Below are 21,244 nucleotides of genomic sequence, written 5' to 3'. Positions count from 1 at the left end.
TCGGCCAAAGTGGCTGACAAAAGAGGCTCGAACTCATCCGAGGCTAAGAAACGTAAGACCAGGAACAAATCCCATGCAGGGAGAAGCGATTTTGAACGAGCTGCTAAAAGGGCAGCCCCCTTAATAACACTAGCGATAACCCCTCCGAGCGAAATTTTGTGGCCTGATTGCGCGAGGGTCGAAGAGATCGCCGACCTCCGGACCCTAATAGAAGAGGGAGAAGCCCCCTGATCAGCCAACCAAGACAGATGGTTGGCTACATGAATAGACCTAGGAGAAAGAGGTTTAACCCCGTTAAGCGCGCACCACCTAGACCAAGAGGCCCAGTGCGATGAGTAAACCGAAGAAGTCGATTTTCTATGCGCATGTCCAACGAATCTCAGAGTAGGGGAAGAGGCCCCTGCCCTACGCAAAGCGCTTCGGACAGAATCCACGCGTGAAGGGCCAGGATCTGTGGGTTCTCGTGCTGAACGCCTGACCGAGGCTACACGAGATCTCCTCTTTTCAGGGCGAGAGGGATTGGGGGCCGAACTGCTAGACGCAGTAGGTCGGGAAACCAGTGCTGGCTTGGCCACAGAGGAGCGACCAGAACCAGCGCTGGTTTCTCCAAGTCCACTTTCCTGAGGACTTTGCCTAAGAGGCAGAACGGAGGGAAGGCATACGCCGGAAGATCTGACCAATCCACTTCCAGAGCATTCACCTTCCAGGCCAGAGGATCCGGGAAGGGGGACACAAAGAGAGGCAGTCTCGCCGAAAACCTCGTCGCAAAGAGATCTATCTTGGGCTTGTCGATCTGCGACCAAAGCCGCTGCAAAGACTGGTGTGTGAGAGTCCACTCTGAATGAACAATCCTGTCCCCTCTGCTCAAAGTGTCTGCAAGGACGTTCAGACTGCCCTTCAAGTACACTGCTGACAACAGAATGTGCTGGGCGTGACACCACTTGAGAATGCGACATGCAATGTCGGAAAGACTGTGAGACCGAGTCCCCCCCTGCTTGTTCACATACGACGCCACAGACATGTTGTCGGTGTGAAGACGTACATGACTGCCCTCCAGGAAAGGCTTGAACGCTAGAAGCGCCAGGGAAACGGCCTCCAACTCCAGTACATTGATATGTAGGGAGGCCTGAGAGCAATCCCAAACTCCCGAAACCATGTGCTCGTCCAGATGAGCACCCCACCCCGTCAGAGATGCGTCCGTAAACAACTCTCTCTCCGGCGGTGGACGAACAATGGGAACACCCCGGAACAAATCCGGAAGAAGCCAAGCGCCTGTGGTCTGCTGAAACCAAGTTCCCAGTGCGATCGGAACACTCCAGTCCTGGGATGTCTGATCCCACCTTGACTGCAGGGAGGCCTGAAAAGGCCTCTTGTGAACCCTGCCCAACGGAATGAGGGAAGCCATGGATTCCATCTGACCCAGAACCGAAGTCAGAACCCTTGCACTGGCGTGATTCTCTCCGTAGAGAGACCGAATCAGACCCTGAAGTTTGTCGATCCGCCTTTGAGACGGACGGACAGACCACCGAAGTGTGTCGAATTCCATGCCCAGGTAAGTAAACGTCTGGGATGGTTCCAACTCAGATTTTGTCAGGTTGACAGAGAAACCCAGCTGTGCCGCCCGACTCAGCACCCTGTGCGTATGAGCCTCGCAAAGCCCCCTGTTCTGGTGAAGGATTAACGAATCGTCCAGGTATGCTCTGAGACGGATGCCTTCCTGTCTCACAAGAGCGCAAAGCTGCCTGACCACAATCGTGAAAATCCACGGAGCTAAAGACAGGCCGAACGGCAGAGCCCTGAACTGGTAAGCTTTGCCGCCCCAAGGGAAGCGAAGCCACTTCCTGTCCGCGACATGTATGAGGACGTGAAAGTAAGCGTCTGTAAGATCGATCGACGTTGCCCAATCTCCCGGCCGTAAGGCCTCCCGAACCGAGGTTGGAGTTTCCATGGTAAACTTGATTACTCTCAGAAACTTGTTCAAAGGAGAAAGATCTAACACCGGCCTCCACGCCCCCGAGGCTTTTGGCACTACGAAAAGTCTGCCGTAAAACCCCGGGGACCGCGCGTCCAAGACCTCCTCTATAGCTCCCTTGAGCAGCAGAGCCGAGACCTCCTCCTGGACTGCGTTCCGTGCCACCAAATCCTTTGGCGCCCTGCAGGGCGGGATTATCCTGACCAGGGGAGCCTTCTGCCCTGACCAGAGAAGCCGGAACCCCGAACACACTATCCCCGTGACCCACTTGCTGGCCACCAGTTGCAGCCAGGAAGAAAGGGCCCTGGACGGGCCGCCCGCTACAACTAGCGCGGGGGCCACCGGGATGTGTTGTTCGGGGAAGTTTCATTGGGGGTGAGGCTTACGCCCCGACCCCCTGGAACCCCCGAAAGACTGACCCCTCTTAGGGTAAGGAGCTCCACGCCCCCTACCCCTGGAGGAGAATGACTGCTTCTGGGCCTTCCCACCACCTGACGAAGACGTCTGAGGCTTAGCGGAAGAAAACGCCTGAGTCTGAGACTTGCCCTGAGGCTTCTGGAAGCCCTGTGAAGCCAAACGCGCGATCGCTACATCCCGCGCGTCCTGCGTCTCTTTCTGGAGTGCATCGAAAGACGCCTGCCCTAGGAGAGACCCCTCAGCAAAAGGGGAGACCTTCAGCCGCTCCACAGTCGCGGTGTCCCGAAATCTGGACCCCGACAAGAAGGCTGATCTCCTTGACAGAACTGCGTGAGTATACAGCCGGGCAGACAAAGCAACCTGTTCTCTAGTCACCTTGCCCAGAGTAGCCAGCAGTGTGGAAACATCTGTCGGCGACGCATCGAACCGAAATTCAAAAGGATCAAGAGATGTGGCAATCGATCTGGACAAAGACCTTTGCAGAGACTCCGACACTGACGTGAGTTCCAGCAAAGACCTTCCAACTTCCTCCACAGCCGCGAGAGAACCGTCAGTACATGGGACAACTCTATCCCTACTGTACCCGTCTTCTCTCAAAGCAGCAAGTTCCGGCGTCACCGGAAGTGCCCCTGACGGCAGAGCAAAAGAGTCCATCAGATCCAAAGGATAAGGGGTAAGCTTGAACTTCGGAACACCGGAAGCAGCCCGAGCCCCAGGCTGAGCCAGCCAAGAGACGACGTCTTCCGGGGCCTCGCCGTGCTGAACCAACAACGGCACCGCCGGTTTGCGTTTACCACACAAGACGTTAGCCATCTCATAGGCAATAGTTGACGATTCCCGGAAGCGGAAGCGAGGCCGTTGCTCCTGTGCACTCCGGAAATCGTCAAAAGCAGAGCGAGGTGGGTGAAGCTGAGCCTTGTCCTTCACCACCCCTTCCGGAAAGTATCTGAACGCCGTTTCCGCCGCCAGCGCCACTGCGGCTGACAGCTTCGCGGGCAAATTCAGCTGGGAATCCTCTACCACTGAGGCATCCCCGTCTTCCGCCCTACACTCCGACTCGAGATCAAGCTCGGAGCCAGGAGGCAGAACATCAGACCGTTTATCGTCGGCAGAACCGACCACTTCCTGCCCCCTGGGCGGAAGAGGACTAAAACGGTCCCCGATATTCTCATAAAGAGACGTACGGAGGCGCTCGTCCTTTCGCTGCTCATAAGAACTCTCACGACATCCATCGCCAGAGAGAGCCCCCTGAGCTCGCACACCGGCAAGCGGTGTAGACATACCTTGTACTGGTGTCACATTCAGAAGAGACACCAACTTGGTACTCCCATCCTGCGAAGCATGGACATCCGCCCGAGTCACAGTCGCCGAAGGCATAGCGGAAGTCGAAGCCGGAACTGCAGGAGACTGCCGTAACTGTGCTAAAGAGAGAACATCAGAAACACCCGACGGAAGCGCACGTAATTCCTCCCTAGTGGAAGATAATTCCGACGCAAGTGTCGAAACTTGAGCGCTCAAAGTCAACAATAAAGACGCAACTTCAGCTGGCGCTAACCCAGGGCAGCCATCTGAAGTTGAAGCAGAAGCAGAAGCAGAAGAAGAAGTTCTTTTGCGCGAACCGCCACTCTTGCCAGAACGTAAACAAGCCTGACCGGAAGTTAAACTGACGTCTGCTAACACGGGAGATTTAACAGAAGTTGAATCAGAAGAAACAGACGCGGATTTTCCTGCGCCCTTCTCTCTCCTCGAGCTACGTTTAGGAGGCGAATCGTCAGGCACCTGCCTCGAACTAGGCTTCCTATTCACGCTATCAACAAGCGCAGCCTCCGCCATAGCGAAAGAACTCACGAAAAATTTCAAAGAAAAACAATTTCAGAAAAATTTCACAAGTACAAAACGAGCGACGAAAAACGTCGCTAAAGTTATAACAAAACGGAAAGATCTCACCACACAGCGTAGGTAAAGGTGAACAGTTAGGCGACGACCAAGGGGAGATGCCAAAGCCAAAGACTAAGACAAAATGCTGAAGACAGCAGGAGCGTACATCAGGAGCGTCCTTCCCAGTTGAACCGCTGAGAGAGAATGATACAAATGGCGGCGTATGCGCACGCATACGGATGTTGGACCGGACATCGGTCTGATATTATGGGATGGATCACTCTTTTTTAGGGTGGTCTCCCTTGTTACCAAGGGGAACGCGTACAGCGTTACCAGCACTGAACTAGAGTTAATTGCTATATGTGAGTTGGGTAATAATATGTAATTTAATCAAAGCCAGAGTACTACAGCACGTCTTGCTCCGTGCGTTGAAGAAAAAGGAATGAGTATTACCGGTATACGGCCTGCGCATGCGCGGGCACCGGTAGGGGAGATAACTACCACGGATCATGCCTTATATGGCAGGTGGTTTTTGTTTTAGAGTTATCTCCCCATGTTACCATGTAAGAGTGCTTCAATGTCTTAGCAACCAAACGAAGTTATTGCTATCTATGTGAGTTGCGTAAGAATATGTAATTTAATGGGTGTTTAAACCAACATACATTTGACCAAATTCACTTCGTTATCTTTCTAACCTGTCAATCTTGTAGCAGCTAATTTCAAAATTAATACATAACATTCAAATAAATTGTAAAATCCAACAAAACATAGCAAAATACAGTGAAACCCCACTTTAAGACCTCCAAAAATCTGCGAAAATCAAGTCTTAAAAAGGAGGTAGTCTTAAAATGAGGGTAAATTTACAGAGGTTATGAACACAACATCTAAGAAAACAGGGTTTTAAAAGGGAGGGAGTCTTAAATTGGGGGGTTTTAAAAGGGAGGGAGTCTTAAATTGGGGGGTCTTAAAAGGGGGGTTCCAGTGTACTAACTATGAGTCCAAAAACTTGTTTGTAGAGATGGGGAACATTCTGCTTGATGAAAGTTGCTGCAGCAGTGGCAATATGAGAAGCATCACTCCTTCTACCAGCATCCAGATGACACTCAATCAAAGCTCTGAAACAGCAAAGTACGTATGTCATTTAAAATTGCACACGTCGTTGTGTAGAGCAGGCTTAAATGCATGATCACAACAAGAGAGTAGTCGTAGGTGTTAATGTCAGGAAAACAAATCTTGCTCTTGTTTTTTTATCCCACTGAAGCAACACTACACAACATGACTGTCAAACATTTGCCTTTAGTATACCATATTCCAAACAACTTCTCTATTTTATTGTAAATAAAACAATTTTACATGTATAACAACAGACAAATATTTCTTGCTGAAGACTAAACAAAGATTCTACACTGTCAATATTTCAATATCCATGTTTTGTATGCGCATGAATAAAGAGCCTTTCGTGAGCAATTGGTTTTCTTTGAGGGAATAAAAGATGCTGGTGAGATTGCTCGTCTGAATGTCTTGCATCTGACAGATCAGCCAACACTTTACAAAAATATAACTAACATCATAAGCTGGGCTCTCCACTCAAAGTCTGTGTCCTCAATATCATCCAGCGCTTTAACCACTTGGTGAAGACTGCGAGCCAGGTGCTGTCGGTAGGTAGGCTTCAGGAATGGACGACAAAACTGCCAGTACAGCACTGAGGCATTGTACACAAGAAATTGGTACCTGGAAAACAACAAAAAAGAGGTCACACTAGAGTTCCTCAAGAAATCAATAGAACAATTTATCAAAGAAGCCACTTTAATGAATTCATCAATGTGCAGATGCAGTCAGCCATTATGGTGGAACAATAATTTATTTCTTCAAAAACCTACAACCTGTGCGATTCAGTCAGCCATTAGATTTCTCCAACATTTTTTCCAAGTACAGCTTATCCATCAAACAAACAAGTGAAAAAAGGTCAAATACCTAGCAGCCAGGCAGAAATAGTCCACACTGTTTTTAAAACAGATAATTAAAGGACAATGTTACCTGGGCGTTTTCTTTGCCATCGAGATTGCTTTCAGCAGATAGACTACTGCCTTTTCCAACTGCTCCTGAAAACACCAAAGAGAAAATGTTTGTGAATTAAATACAACAGTAGTACTTCAGAGAAAAGATAATTGTGTCTAATTACTTGAACCTGGATGCCTACACAAAGGAACAGCAGAAAATTGTAACAGCCAAATCAATATGTTCATTATTTAATTTCACACACAGACACATGCGCAGAGAACTATATCATACAAAGGTTTGCTATACCGCATTGTTGGCATGTTGTGGTGCAAGTAGCTGAGCCTGGCACAAGTAAGCACGGATCAGAAACTGGTTTGATGGCTGCTGTTTCATGAAGTACATTTTCAGACAGTCTCGTGCTATTTCATTGTGGCCATACTGAAACAAAGAAACCCATTTAAACATCGATGAATAGCTTTTGTATAATTGGAAATGGAATGGAAACATTTATACTTTAAAATATGTTTTTCTCCATAACATATTATTAGGAGCAAATTGACAATGACCATTCTTTTCTTCTAGAATACATACAACAGATAATGATACAATATTGTCAGAAATGATACAATCAATCCAGCTTTTGTTTTGCTGACACAAATGAAGGCTGAAAATGATCAAATTCTGATAATATTTCACTCACTTACTGCAAGTTTGAACTATTTTCTGTCATCTGTGTTCCACTGTTATCAATACTGTCAATGATTTATATAACCCCCCCCCCCCCCCACATCAGACTGAGTTCAATCCGTTGCACTTACTTTATATCTTTATATAACTCTTCTATTTTTCCTAAAATAGCATGGGCATAGTAGAAAATCTTCCAATTTCTACACTAGCAAGAACAATATGCAGAAGAGTATTCAAAATGAAATATTTGTACCTGGTAGGCAATCTCAGCACAACAGACATACAGGTCTTGGCCGAAGGGGTCAGGAGCATCTACAGCTGGTCGGGCTTCTGCAACACTCCTCAGCTGCAAGTAGGCCTGCTGCAAGTAGGGATTCTTCTCCACCCCTGTCAAACAAATGAGAACACAAGTATAGTCGGTTGATCTCACTAGAGGACTATAGTATAATATGATGCTGAAAAAATTGCCTCAGAGAACTTCAACTTTTAAAACATATCAATGTGGACTTGATTCTTTCCTAAACTAAACGTGCAAATTAAAACAAAAAAGAATGGTTTAAAGGACTGCTGAGCAACATTCTAAAGGCCAGTTACTGAGTCAAACTCAAAGTCTAGTAAGTGAAGGTCTGCATGCAGACATAAATTTATGGAAAAAACCCTCCACACTTGCAAATACACACATATCACACTCTTGTGCACATTCATTAAATCCCCAATTTTACATTAGCAATAGCATGCCCCACAATAATTAATTAACCCATTGAGTTTCAGAATGGAGGAACGGCAAATTTTGAAAGATCAGTTGCAGCGCTTGCACTGTGGCGATCTTTCCCGCGCGGAGCTGCATCACGGGCAGCATAATCTATAAACGGTACATGCATGTTGGTAAACTAGCTTGGTAGGAAAACCATATGCAGGTACTGAGAAACTTTATGGCAGATGGAAGGTGACGGTGGAGAGGGAGAGGGAAAGACAATGACAATGACAATGACAATTCTTTATTTAACGAGGGTAGTAGATTAAGCAGTGGTCTGCTTTTTTACATCTAGCCCTCGCCCTAAAAAGGGACTAACTACAAAAAATAAATAAAATAGAAAATAGAAAAACTAAAATTCTACATTTTAACAGATAACTAAAGTGAAAAACACATTATACATATGTACACAAAAATTCATTGCATTGAGGTAAATTGCAAGTTAACTGATGTGAATTAAGTGGTATAGTGCAGCTTGCACTTTCTCAACATCATGCTCTAATCCATACATTACATTTTAAAGAAAAACAAGATCAAACAAGCAAGACATTGCTAAAATCATCACACATCTAAATAGTGGTTGGTTTTTAAGTCCCTTCATCCGAAAAGAGTCTGTGTACATTATACCAATAAAGAGGAGAGGGGCATGTTTAATACAAAAAATGAATATCATTTAAGACAAATATCATTTACTTTGACTTCATTACATAAGACAAATATCTGCTCTTAAAACTATCTGTGCTGGTAGTTTGCCTCAGGAATGTTGGAAGAGAGTTCCAGAGACTGCTACCTGAATACACTAAACTGGACTTCTTCTTCTTGCGTTCGCCGACTAAACTTGACTTAAAAGTTAAAAACAGCTGGTCAATCCGACGTAATGACGTGAATTCCTCATGGTAAATTTTGTACGTAAAGTTTCAGGAATTCATTCAGGGTTGTTTTCTTTAATAAGACTACTTTCAACGCTCAAAAGAGAGAGAGAGAGAGAAAGACAGAGAGACAGAGAGACATGCTACGGATCATTCAGTCAAGTTGTTCACCACACATTCGCTTACCTTGGTATGACTGTGCTGATGAAAGCAATGTCCGTATACTGGTATCCATGTTTGATTGCTTCCACAACAATCAACCACAGCTTTACAGTACAAATAAAAATCTAAACAACGAAGTACAAATAAAACGTTAAAAGTATATTTCAGTTGTCCCAAGCGTGGAAAGCCGCCATGTTTGTTTACGACGAAGCACAATGACACCGGATGTCATTCCGTCAGATAACACCCTTCATATGTGCTGTTGGTTGTGTTACAGCTGTCTAAGTTACCACACAAAAATGTTCTTTTGTCATTAAATTGTTATACAAATTCATCATAGAAGCCCTTGAAACGGTTAAAGCTATTATAGCACTCTAACTCTGGATCACTAAGGGGACTACTTTAATGCGTGTAGTTAATACGCATCATGGCGCCTTCCATGAATTGAAAAACAAGTAGTGAACACCAGGAGCGAGGTATGCTCGTATTTAAACAATTGAGGGTTGTATCACAATCACATTCAAACTTCCAAGTTTCTGTTTATACCCTAACTTTGACTTAGTTCAAATCAAAAGTTGTTGCGTGATCATTAGAGCTTGATCATGCCTGCAAGAGCAACATCAAACGATACAAACACATAGGATCTGTCAAACTGATACAGTTTGGGGTTGTTTTTGGTTTACACGAAAGCAAGTAAAACAAACTCATTTTGATTTTCTCATCGATAGCGTTGTCTAATCCAGAATTGCCATCATATAGCTGTCAGATGACTTTGATGACGGAGTCTAACTGTGAATGCATGCAGCTGTTATTGTATTGTAGTTTTTAATATGTCACTATACATGTGTAACTGTTGAAAGGAGGCTGATGTCAAAGAAGTTGCTTAACCTTCACCGGATCACGCTTTGGACTATACACAGTCCGGATGATGTGGGTCGTGTACGACCCCTACTTTCTAAGGAAGGATTCAACGTAAAAAGTATGGGTCGTTCACGACCCAGTGCGCCATCCGAATAGGGATAAACTCTTTACTGCCTCTTTGCAGAGTATGGGTTGTAAACATAGCGATCTCTAGTAGAGATCGCCATGGTTGTAAATGATCCACGTCATCCGAATAGGGATAAACACCATAAAATGCATTCTTTAATTCCATGAAGTCTCAATCAAACCTATAGTTACATAAATATCTTTGTCTGAAATTACATATTTTATTCGCTTGCGGCTTCGTGGCAGGCGGAAGGAAAAATCAGCCAGATAAGTTTTCGTTATTGTTTGTCTGTGCACTTAAAAGACCGTTGGGTCGATATATTTGTGAATGTATTGTTTTATAAATGTCAATAACAAACGTTCCAGCAATTAACCTACCTTTCTTGTTTTTTTGATTCTTTATTTCTTGAAAATAAGTGAATAATAATAATATGCATTGAAACCATATTTTATGTCTTGTTACGATTTACACACAAATATGAATATTATAGTAACCTGAATAGAAATCCAACTAAGCTTAGATACAAAAACATTGACAACACCATATACAACTTTGCTCCTTGTACTTTTGCTCTGAAACTGTTTTTGCGTTTGTGAGGTGATAATGTTGACTTGTGTGTCAATCGTAACAGAAGACATAGTGGTTACGTAATTTTTGTAGTCCAGCGGTCTCAGCTATGTAAACTATAACAATTGATTGAACACTGGATTTCCCTTCTTTGAGCCATGTGACGTCAGAGGCCGACAAAACTTCATATTTAGGCGGCCAGCCAAGACTACAAAAAAAGTGAATGTTTGTGTGCGTTCAATCATAAAAACAAAAAGGAATTCTAATCAGAATCGATCGATACATGAATGTTATTTGTATTTTTAACCAAAATATTACAACGACCATGCCGATCTGAAAAAGTTATCAAATTAGGGCATATCTCCGTCAAAATCCAGCACATGGCACGAATACCGCACTCATATATTATAGACGCCGCTTCTGCTACGACGGAAAAGTGTCCGAGAGTGTGGCCAATCGTGTGCCAAAGGTGGGAGGATCTCCATGAGCGTGGTTTGGTCGGGGTGGGATCTGCTAGATCGGGAAGCTGCACGCTCTCCCTACGCTTATTTCGAACTGCACGAAACAAGCGTAGCCGGGTCGTGGCGCAGTACAGTCTTGATGTTTGTTTTTTTATTTACCATGTGCTGGATTGCTGGATTTGGACGTCGAGCCCCGACTTGATAACTTTTTCAGATTAGAGTGATCGGCATGGTCGTCGTAAAAACGTAGATCTGTGTGACGGGGGCCAATCCCAGCCGCTGCCGCCTGGTGGGTTAAGGGTGGATCGAGATTTTTCCGATCTTCCAGGTCAATTTATGTGCAGACCTGCCAGTGCCTTATCCCCCTTTGTGTGTACACGCAAGCACAAGACCAAGTGCGCACGGAAAAGATCCTGTAATCCATGTCAAAGTTCGGTGGGTTATAGAAACACGGACATACCCAGCATGCTAATCATCCGACAGCGGCGTATGGCTGCCTAAATGGCGGGGTAAAAACAGACATACATGTAAAATCCACTTGTGCAAAAAACACGAGTGAATGTGGGAGTTTCAGCCCATGAACGCAGAAGAAGAAGAAAAAGAGGAAGAAGATGCTGGAGTAAGACTACTAATATTTATTGGATTCCAGATCAGTTATGCTAAATGTTAGGTAAAGCTTATCCTTCACCAGACCAGACACCACTAGGACGATCAAGCTTTGTGTTATTTCTCTCACACAGAGAATGAAACTGCAGAATGTACTGACAGATTCAGTGATGATACTGTGTTGCAGGGTAGAATAGTTTGATGGCGTCATCAAACTCGGATGGAAGCAGAACAAGTTCCCGTGGTTCTGCAGGATCGCGTGGGTCAAGGACACCACCCAACAGTGCAGGAAAAAAAGGTCAAGGCGACTCTGCAGGATGTGGAGCCAAGCCAAAAACTGCTAGGCCATCAGATCGTCTGAACCCAAAGACAGTTGATCATGTGGGTTTGGTTTTATAGCTAGCGTCTTCTAGTCATTTATTTGTTTTAGAAATACAGTGGCACGCTCCTAGTAGGACCCCCTGTGATCAGATCACTTCCGTAAAAAAAAAATTTTTTTTTTAAGGGGCTTATTGTCCGTCAGGTCTTAATTGCCTATATTGGACATGAATTGGTTTATATGATTTGAGGTTTTACGCCCTCACGGCTTTTGATGTATGCGTATTTAGGTGGTATCGCTGCCATCTGCACTTATGGTAGAATGACCAAGATCTTTAACGTGCCATTGTGGTGACACGGGGGTGGGAGATGGATATCGTCTCTGGGTCTGCACATAAAGTTGACCCGTGTCCGTCCCGGCCCGGATTCGAACCAGCGACCTTTCGATCACAAGTCCAGTGCTCTACCACCTGAGCTACCCGGGCCCCCAAGATCACTTCCCTTTCAAGACCGAGTTTCTGTATGTTTTCTGTAAAGTTCCGTCCTCTGTGTATTTACCTCCATTTTGACACTTCCGCTTTTTGAAGGCCTGATTTTGTTTCAGATTTTGACATTTAAGGTCTTAAATACGAGTGTACATGGGAGTTTCAGCCCACGAACGAAGAAGAAGAAAAAAAATTAAAGGGATGTTTCATGGAACATAATTATTATGCCTCACAGGTTATAAGATAAGTTTCACATGTTTGGTAACATTCTGTCTCAAAACATTTGGTAATGTGTTTTTAACGTTAAGTCTACAGACTTTAACATTGTTTTTATCTGATACAAGTTGGTATGTTTTGCACAGTTGATTTTCTAATATTCTCAAACAGTTCAGTGACTGGTCTGGTCAAGAATATACTTTCTGTAACATATTATTCATAATTGTTACTTAAGTTGTATGCCCTGGTGGTTTGCCTGCATCTCTTCTTTTAGCCACGTAACTTGTATTACTGCAGTATCTTTGTGTCGTTGTTTCCCATCAATATAATCAGTCTTCTTTTCTTGTTAGTTTGTGTGTGCGTGCATTAATTATACTGTTTATTTGAAAGAACTGCTTGTAACTGATTTCAGTTCTCTGGTGGAAAGGGCCAAACAGCATTTGCTTCACTGTACAACAATGGTGGAGTACCCTGCAGGTAATATCTTTTAGTGGTACTGTCAGTTTTTGTGTTGCGCTTTCTTCTTTTAGAAATATAAACAGCGAAACTATGATGCAGAACGCTTGCATGAAGTTACATGAGTGAGGTGATCTGTGTTAAAAGTGTTGCTGGTTTCACTCATAAACCAAGTTTTTCATGCCATTTGCTGATTCTTATAGGTCCCTCCCTTTTAAGACTGTGTTTTCTCAGACTCTCTTTTCATAAAATCTGTAAATGTACCCCCATTTTAAGACTCCCTCCTTTTTTCTTTTTTTTTTTTTTTGACCTCAGTTGCATGCAGGATGCTTCAACCCATATGTTTTGCCCGATTTTTTTTTTTTTTTTTTTTTAGATTTAAAAAAAAAAATTTTAAGGCGGGGAGCATCCTTCTTCCTTGGTCTTTTTCTGTATAACATAATCAACTTTATGTTATACAAAACATAAACTTCTGTCTAATGTTTAACTCTAATTCCAATAGAATACGTAAGTCTAACTTCTTCCCATACTTAAATTTTCCTATGGTCATTTTTGTTATCAAAATACAATAATTTATAAATAGAGAATACTACATGGCTTGCTGTGTCGTACCAGATTTACACGAGTTTTTTTGTTTAATATTGAACTGCGAGCGAAAGCGAGCTGTTCACTATTTGAAAAAGCAACGAGTGTAAATCTGGTACGACACAGCAAGCCATGTAGTACATGTATTCTGTTTATCCTACATACTGTACTTACGTGTATTTTACTGAAAATGTCTTGCCGTCGAGGCAGCTAAATTGAAGACGCTTGTTTTGGAACCTCGATCTCTTCTAAAGCCTCGTGCAATCTATTACGTCAAAGCAAAGAAACGTCACTCTGAAAGTGTGGCGTGACGTGTTAGTTCTAAAGATTCATCGAGGGTAATTAGCGAGCGCAATTTTTGTTTCTATAATGACGTTTGTCTCGGTGACCTTGGCATCATAATCAGTGGAAAAACAGGTCCCTGACAGACTTGCTTGACATAACCTCATTTACATGATATACACACGTGTGATTTGAACGATTATTATCTCACGGGTGTCTCTCTCACGTATGTAGGATAAAATAAATTTGATCGTCTTTTAAATTTTCATTCTTTTGGAATGAAAAAAAAAATTGGAATCCTTTTTAAGACCTGATTTTTTAGATTTTGTAGAGATCTTAAGGGGGGGGGGGGGGTTCCACTGTATTTATACACCAATCACAAATACACTTTTGGTTTCATTTTTCAATTGTTCATGTTTTCTTCAGATTAGTCCACGGAAGTGTCAAGCACAAACTAGCCTGGAACACCCCGCCAGAACAGCTGCCTTTTGATCCTGTGCTTCCTACGCTGGCTGAGGTTGGTTGACTTTGTGCTGACACTTTCTTTACCTGCATGTTTTCCTGATTCCTCAAGGACACAATTGCCCATATCTCATCCTTTTAGGTGAAGCCTTTTAATAAAATATCTTGTATAGTACTGCAGCAAGGAATGGTCAAGCTTATGAGAAAATGTGTACATGATACTGCAACCACACTGTCATGAGGCCAAAAAAAAAAATAGGTGTGGTTACGGTAACATAGCCAAGAAAAATAGGGTAGGTAGGTAGGCAATCACTTTTTTTTTTTTAACTTTTTTTTCTGATGTGTACAAATTAAACCTACTTGACAGGGAAATAAGTGTGCGACTCGGGCGCTTTCGCTTTCATTGCGTTTTTTGCACTCGTTTTGTTTTGTTTTGTGACAAATGTAATAAAAAGTTATAGGATCGGCCCCTAAAAATAGGGTAGGTCGGGTTACCGTAACCACACCTATTTTTTTTTTAGGCCTGATCAGATTTGATTGCATCTTGAAAACCTTGTAAAGTGGATGCGCTAATGATGAATCAGTGAATGATTCGGTGTTGTTGTTTTTTTGTTGTTGTAATAATCATGAAGTTTGTTGCAAATTTGTGTCATTCACTGTTTTACTTTGAGTTTGTTTTGTTTTTTGATTTTTGAGTCACTTGAGAAAAAGTGACTCTATGTAATCGGTCAGTGTTAGTCTGTACGGCCGGCCGTCCGGCCGGCCGGCCGTCCGTAGACACCACCTTAACGTTGGACTTTTCTCGGAAACTATCAAAGCGATCGGGCTCATATTTTGTTTAGTCGTGACCTCCAATGACCTCTACACTTTAACGATGGTTTCGTTGACCTTTGACCTTTTTCAAGGTCACAGGTCAGTGTCAAAGGAAAAATTAGACATTTTATATCTTTGACAAAGTATCTCGGAAACTATCAAAGCGATCGGGCTCATATTTTGTTTAGTCGTGACCTCCAATGACCTCTACACTTTAACGATGGTTTCGTTGACCTTTGACCTTTTTCAAGGTCACAGGTCAGCGTCAAAGGAAAAATTAGACATTTTATATCTTTGACAAAGTTCATCGGATGTGATTGAAACTTTGTAGGATTATTCTTTACATCAAAGTATTTACATCTGTAGCCTTTTACGAACGTTATCAGAAAAACAAGGGAGATAACTAGCCTTTTCTGTTCGGCAACACACAACTTAACGTTGGGCTTTTCTCGGAAACTATAAAAGTGACCGGGCTCAAATTTTATGTGAACGTGACTCATTGTGTTGTGAATAGCAATTTCTTCCTGTCCATCTGATGCCTCATATAATATTCAGAACTGCGAAAGTGACTCGATCGAGCGTTTGCTCTTCTTGTTGTAAGCTGGTCTTGTAAGTGTGTGTGAGTGCGCACTGAATTGTTCTGCTTGGAATGTTGCAGGGTTTACGTGAAACTGTACATCCCTACACCCTTGTGTCATGCATGGGCTTCAAAGAAATGCTAGAAAGCCAGGGAGCAGGATCAAAAGCTGCTCCACTGTTACCTAAAGTTGTCACACCGCTGAGGGCAGCTCTGGTCAGTTGAACGGGAATTTGATTACATGCATTTGAATGTAGGTGGATAAGAGAAGGAAATATATACTCATCAGAGAACGTTGAAATACAAGGTAGAACAACAACAAATTAATGGCCTTCTTCGGTTACATAGAAGAAATTTAAGAGAGAACCCATAATATGTGCAAATAAAGAAAACAATAGGCAAGAATTGGATAGATGAGAACTTAAAAGAAGACGCATGAAACAGAAGTGAACCGAAAGAGTTTTTGAGAAAGATAATGCAGGCATGGGAATTGTCCGCCGAATGGCGGATTTCCGCCGAATTTTTTTTTTGTTCCGCCGAAAATGCAAAAGTGTCCGCCGAAAAAATAAAGGGGGGAGGCACACAAAAAAAGCACCGGTTACTTTGGCCTTTGCGCAAAAGCCCGCGAAAACTTTCCGTACTTTGTTCACGCACTGCTACCGCCCGCCTCAGTTATTGAACTATTATGTTTGAAAGTAAACCAGATTGCACAGATTGTGTTACAAGTTACATTTTCCTGTTTGTCTCAACAGATAAATTTTTTTACAAATTTAAACCATATATAAAACATGTAAGCAAAATTTGGTACATTTTTGTACTAAAAACTCTGATTCTAAAAACAGAATTTAATGGCAAACTTGGAGCTCAGATGACACCAGATTGCACCATCTGGGTTCTTTGGAGAAAATTTTTTTCCGGGGGGGCATGCCCCCGGACCCCCCTAGTAAGGCTAGGCGCTTCGCGCCGTCGACTTGACGCTTCGCGTCTTCAGTTATAAATTTTCCGCCTTTTTTATATTTAGTCAAAACTTGACTAAATATTTTAACATCGAGGGGGAATCGAAACGAGGGTCGTGGTGTATGTGTGTGTGTATGTGTGTGTGTATGTGTGTGTGTGTGTGTGTGCGTGCGTGCGTGTAGAGCGATTCAGACCAAACTACTGGACCGATCTTTATGAAATTTGACATGAGAGTTCCTGGGATTGATATCCCCATACGTTTTTTTCATTTTTTTGATAAATGTCTTTGATGACGTCATATCCGGCTTTTCGTGAAAGTTGAGGCGGCACTGTCACGCCCTCATTTTTCAACCAAATTGGTTGATATTTTGGTCAAGTACTCTTCGACGAAGCCCGGACTTCGGTATTGCATTTCAGCTTGGTGGCTTAAAAATTAATTAATGACTTTGGTCATTAAAAATCTGAAAATTGTAAAAAAAATATTTCTTTTATAAAACGATCCAAATTTACGTTTATCTTATTCTCCATCATTTGCTGATTCCAAAAACATATAAATATGTTATATTCCGATTAAAAACAAGCTCTGAAAATTAAATATATAAAAATTATTATCAAAATTAAATTGTCCAAATCAATTTAAAAACACTTTCATCTTATTCCTTGTCGGTTCCTGATTCCAAAAACATATAGATATGATATGTTTGGATTAAAAACACGCTCAGAAAGTTAAAACGAAGAGAGGTACAGAAAAGCGTGCTATCCTTCTTAGCGCAACTACTACCCCGCTCTTCTTGTCAATTTCACTGCCTTTGCCATGAGCGGTGGACTGACGATGCTACGAGTATACGGTCTTGCTGAAAAATGGCAGCTACTTGACTAAATATTGTATTTTCGCCTTACGCGACTTGTTACAATTTTCAATTCCCATGCCTGATAATGATTTGTCTCATTTTGTGATGTAGCTAAGAAAAAAGTGTGTCATATGGTGTGTGGCCGGTGTGCGTGTCACCAGATCTTTCATCGAGGCATTGTTTTTTTTATGTGGGACAATTGTAGATCCACCCAAACAACGATGTATTTGAGCGAGCACTGGACGGGCTGGGTCACCTGAGCAATGCTGTTGGACCAGCTCTCAACCCCCACCTGAAGAATGTACTGATGGCAGTAAGTTGCACCAGATAGTGCTGTCCAGTTAAGTACAGTGGAACCCCCTTTAATGACCACCAAAAATCAGGGAAGAAAGACAATCAGCACCTCGTTTCTTAACAAGAGTGCCCTCGGAAGTCGCTTTCTGTGCTTGGGAAACGACGACATGCTTTTGTGCGGGTGGATTCAAGATGGCGGATGAACATCAGCCAATGTGCGATGCGATCGAGTTAGACCGACGAAACAGGCATTGATTACAAGCGAATTTTTGATGACAAAGTCGTAGAATACGATGGTTATAGGAAACATTTTCAGTCATAGTTTACTTTAAAATGATCTAGATTTAAAATACTTTTCGTTCATTTTGTAAGTGGTGTAATAGATGCGCTAGAACTGTCGTATTAAAGAAAGTTTCGTTGTCGACATAAAACCAAAACACTACAGCGGCCATTTAATTTTTGTCTCGTGTGCACTACCTCATAAAGCTGCCTCACGGCGCCGCTGAGCATTCACGGTAGGCGAAGGGTTTCATAGGCGCAGCGGTAAAACGTTCCGGGACGTCTTACACTGCGAAAGGGCCTGCTGGACTTGAATGGGGGGTAAATTTACAGACGTTGAGAAACAGCAAGGTCTTGAAAGGAGCTAGGACATGTTCAATCAGGTTGTCTTGAATGAGGGTTCCAGTGCATTTCATGACTACAAGCGTAAGTTATTCTTAAATTGAACAGCAGCCTTAGGCTGGAGGAGGGAGACATTTTTTGAGTCACTTGAGAAAAAGTGACTCTATGTAATCGGTCAGTGTTAGTCTGTCCGGCCGGCCGGCCGGCCGGACGGCCGGCCGTCCGTAGACACCACCTTAACGTTGGACTTTTCTCGGAAACTATCAAAGCGATCGGGCTCATATTTTGTTTAGTCGTGACCTCCAATGACCTCTACACTTTAACGATGGTTTCGTTGACCTTTGACCTTTTTCAAGGTCACAGGTCAGCGTCAAAGGAAAAATTAGACATTTTATATCTTTGACAAAGTTCATCGGATGTGATTGAAACTTTGTAGGATTATTCTTTACATCAAAGTATTTACATCTGTAGCCTTTTACGAACGTTATCAGAAAAACAAGGGAGATAACTAGCCTTTTCTGTTCGGCAACACACAACTTAACGTTGGGCTTTTCTCGGAAACTATAAAAGTGACCGGGCTCAAATTTTATGTGAACGTGACTCATTGTGTTGTGAATAGCAATTTCTTCCTGTCCATCTGATGCCTCATATAATATTCAGAACTGCGAAAGTGACTCGATCGAGCGTTTGCTCTTCTTGTTAAACTTTTATTAGCATTTACAAAAGTAGCACTCAGCTACAGTTCAGCAGCTCATGCTTTGAATTTTGGTTGGACATGATTTGTTAGGAGAGACTGTTTTGCTGGTAAACATTTGAACATATAGAAAGTGAAACCGGCAACTGGTTATACATTTTGGTTGAAATTTCCTTTGACCAGTTTCTTCAAGATCCATGATTGTCATTTAATAACTGTGATTTAGACTAGTTTTGACTCATAGGTGTAATTAATTCTGTGAGAGTAATGCAGGATTTGCATTTGTGAAGAAATACCAGTTTGGAAAAAGGCTAGAATGATCATCAAGTAGTGACACATTTGTAGAACTATAGAAGCCAGCGTCCACCTCAAAACCGCACACACTTACTGCTCTTTACAAAAGGAGAGTACATGTGCATTGTTGTGATTGTTGCAGCTGTCAAAGAGGATGATGGACAAGAAGTACAGAGACAAGGTGACAGACACACTACAGCTCCTGGAACAGAACGGCGGAAAGGTAAGAGACGGAAATAACTGCCCAAGTATTGAACGGTGGTGGTCCTTCGGGTCCGAAGAAGACTTTTTCATTTTGCATCCTATCTATGTACACGGAGGTGGCTCTGCAATCCTAGTCTGGAGGCGCAGAGTCTGGAACAGTGGGGGCACTGGAAGTCACTTGAGGTCATTGCAGGTTTAGCGCTATGGCTTTGCTTTCGCGGTAGTCGTGGGACAAATACACCTAATGTAGCTTTACCATAGGGGTTTGAGAAGGTGATTATTTTGTTGTGAAGATTTAGTGCGAGGTAATGAAAAAGGGGTGATGGGGAGGGGAGGGAGGTGCGATGTGATAAATGGTAATCATGCCGAAGATTCGATGAAAAGTCGAGGCAAAGACTAGGCTTTACCACATTCAAAAACAACTTCAGAGTCTAAGAAGTTATAGTGGCTTTGAGGAATCCTTTTGAACACCAAATATATATATATCATTTCGGAAATAGAGAGGAGCCGACCGTAGTCACCATTTCAAAGGAACATTGAATACTTACTGAAAGCTAGCTGGAATGAAAAATTGGACGTTGTCGTGAGCAGAGTCTAGCTCAAGGAATTTTTTTGTGCTTCTCTGTATATATGTGTGTGTGAAATACATCAAACAAAAGCATTTTTGTCCGTTTGAAATTGATCTATGGGCATGTACACACACACATACACACACACACACACACACACACACACACACACACACACACACACACACACACCCTAAGCTAAGAGGCAAATACATAGGAGAATTTCTTTTTCTATTTGCATTCTGTAGTTGTTGGATAGTATCAACTCCAATAACCTGCTTTTATTTCTGTCTGTTTTCAGGAGGTGCTTCCAGTGATAAAGGGAAAGGTCCCAACATACTCCTCAATATTTGGCTGATTGAAAATATTTGTGTATGTCTTTGTCTCTTTCACTCTTTTCTGTCCCACAGTATTGTGGTTTTTGTGTATGGTGATTTTTGTGTATGGTGATTTTTGTGAATGGTGATTTTTATGAATGGGTTTGTACATACTTGCTGGAGTTGCACAATGCACTGTGAATGATATGATTGTTTATGCTGATTCTATGAAAAGTATTTACATAGACCAGTATTTGCCTGGTCAGTATTTGTTGATTAAATTTGATTTTTAATTATAACTGTTGTAGCGTTATTTTGTTTGTTTGCATGTACACTACATTGGGGTGTGCACGTTAAAGATCCCACGATTGACAAAAGGGTCTTTCCTGGCAAAATTGTATAGGCATAGATAAAAATGTCCATCAAATACCCGTGGGACTTGGAATAAAGTAAAAAAATTCCATCTCACACGGCATTAAGTCTCAGGAAACATGAATACACGCATGCAGGAAAAAAAATAAAAAATATGGGTAGCGCTGTATGTATGGCAGCTCGCTTTCCCCAGGGAGAAAGCAGCCCGAATTTCCATGAGGGTAACCTCACTGGACTGTAAATCTTATCCATCCATCCATCCATGTTTTCAAAGTCACATGATTCATGCACCTACAAATTAGGCATTTGGATCTCTGAGAATGTTTACACCCCAGGCTGTCAGTTAAAATCTTTGATTTATTCAATTTGCCAAAGATACAGTCCTTCCCACCTAAATGGTCCTCTAAATATCATTTACATTATTGATATTTCCAGGAGGGCGGGGATGTAGCTCAGTCGGTAGCGCGCTGGACTTGTATCCAGTTGGCCGCTGTCAGCGTGAGTTCATCCCCACG

General features: G+C 42.7%; 2 protein-coding genes across 2 annotated transcripts in view; one reads left to right on the top strand and one right to left on the bottom strand.

Annotated features, from left to right (window-relative positions):
• LOC138981137 (cilia- and flagella-associated protein 46-like) overlaps positions 1 to 8,952 on the bottom strand; it is a 130,067-nt gene extending 121,115 nt beyond the window's left edge. Inside the window, exons 1-6 of the mRNA XM_070353974.1 lie at positions 8,765 to 8,952; positions 7,209 to 7,342; positions 6,575 to 6,706; positions 6,305 to 6,369; positions 5,834 to 5,998; positions 5,259 to 5,382 (exon numbers count right to left, since the gene is read on the bottom strand). Coding sequence (XP_070210075.1) covers positions 5,259 to 5,382; positions 5,834 to 5,998; positions 6,305 to 6,369; positions 6,575 to 6,706; positions 7,209 to 7,342; positions 8,765 to 8,813 — 669 coding nt within the window. The 5' untranslated portion in view covers positions 8,814 to 8,952. The remainder of the gene's footprint in view (positions 1 to 5,258; positions 5,383 to 5,833; positions 5,999 to 6,304; positions 6,370 to 6,574; positions 6,707 to 7,208; positions 7,343 to 8,764) is intronic.
• Positions 8,953 to 9,114: 162 nt separating this feature from the next.
• LOC138981139 (PACRG-like protein) lies at positions 9,115 to 20,656 on the top strand. The gene is made up of 8 exons (XM_070353977.1): positions 9,115 to 9,216; positions 11,550 to 11,743; positions 12,794 to 12,858; positions 14,131 to 14,221; positions 15,638 to 15,772; positions 17,570 to 17,677; positions 19,410 to 19,490; positions 20,342 to 20,656. The coding sequence occupies exons 2-8, from the start codon at positions 11,564 to 11,566 to the stop codon at positions 20,396 to 20,398; spliced, it is 717 nt and encodes a 238-aa protein (XP_070210078.1). The 5' UTR covers positions 9,115 to 9,216; positions 11,550 to 11,563; the 3' UTR covers positions 20,399 to 20,656.
• The last annotated feature ends 588 nt before the right edge of the window (positions 20,657 to 21,244 follow it).

Source organism: Littorina saxatilis, linkage group LG12 (genome assembly GCF_037325665.1).
Source record: "Littorina saxatilis isolate snail1 linkage group LG12, US_GU_Lsax_2.0, whole genome shotgun sequence".
NCBI classification, from domain to species: Eukaryota; Metazoa; Mollusca; class Gastropoda; order Littorinimorpha; family Littorinidae; genus Littorina; species Littorina saxatilis.
Note: the sequence above shows the minus strand (reverse complement) of the source record. Positions and strands in the feature narration are given on the sequence as shown.

Bases quoted from the DNA above. Each gene is read 5' to 3' on its own strand.
- LOC138981139 (XM_070353977.1), top strand. From the start codon at position 11,564: ATGGCGTCATCAAACTCGGATGGAAGCAGAACAAGTTCCCGTGGTTCT. The intron at 12,859-14,130 runs GTAATATCTTTT...TGTTTTCTTCAG, and splicing joins AATGGTGGAGTACCCTGCAG to ATTAGTCCACGGAAGTGTCA. The intron at 15,773-17,569 runs GTCAGTTGAACG...GGACAATTGTAG, and splicing joins CACCGCTGAGGGCAGCTCTG to ATCCACCCAAACAACGATGT.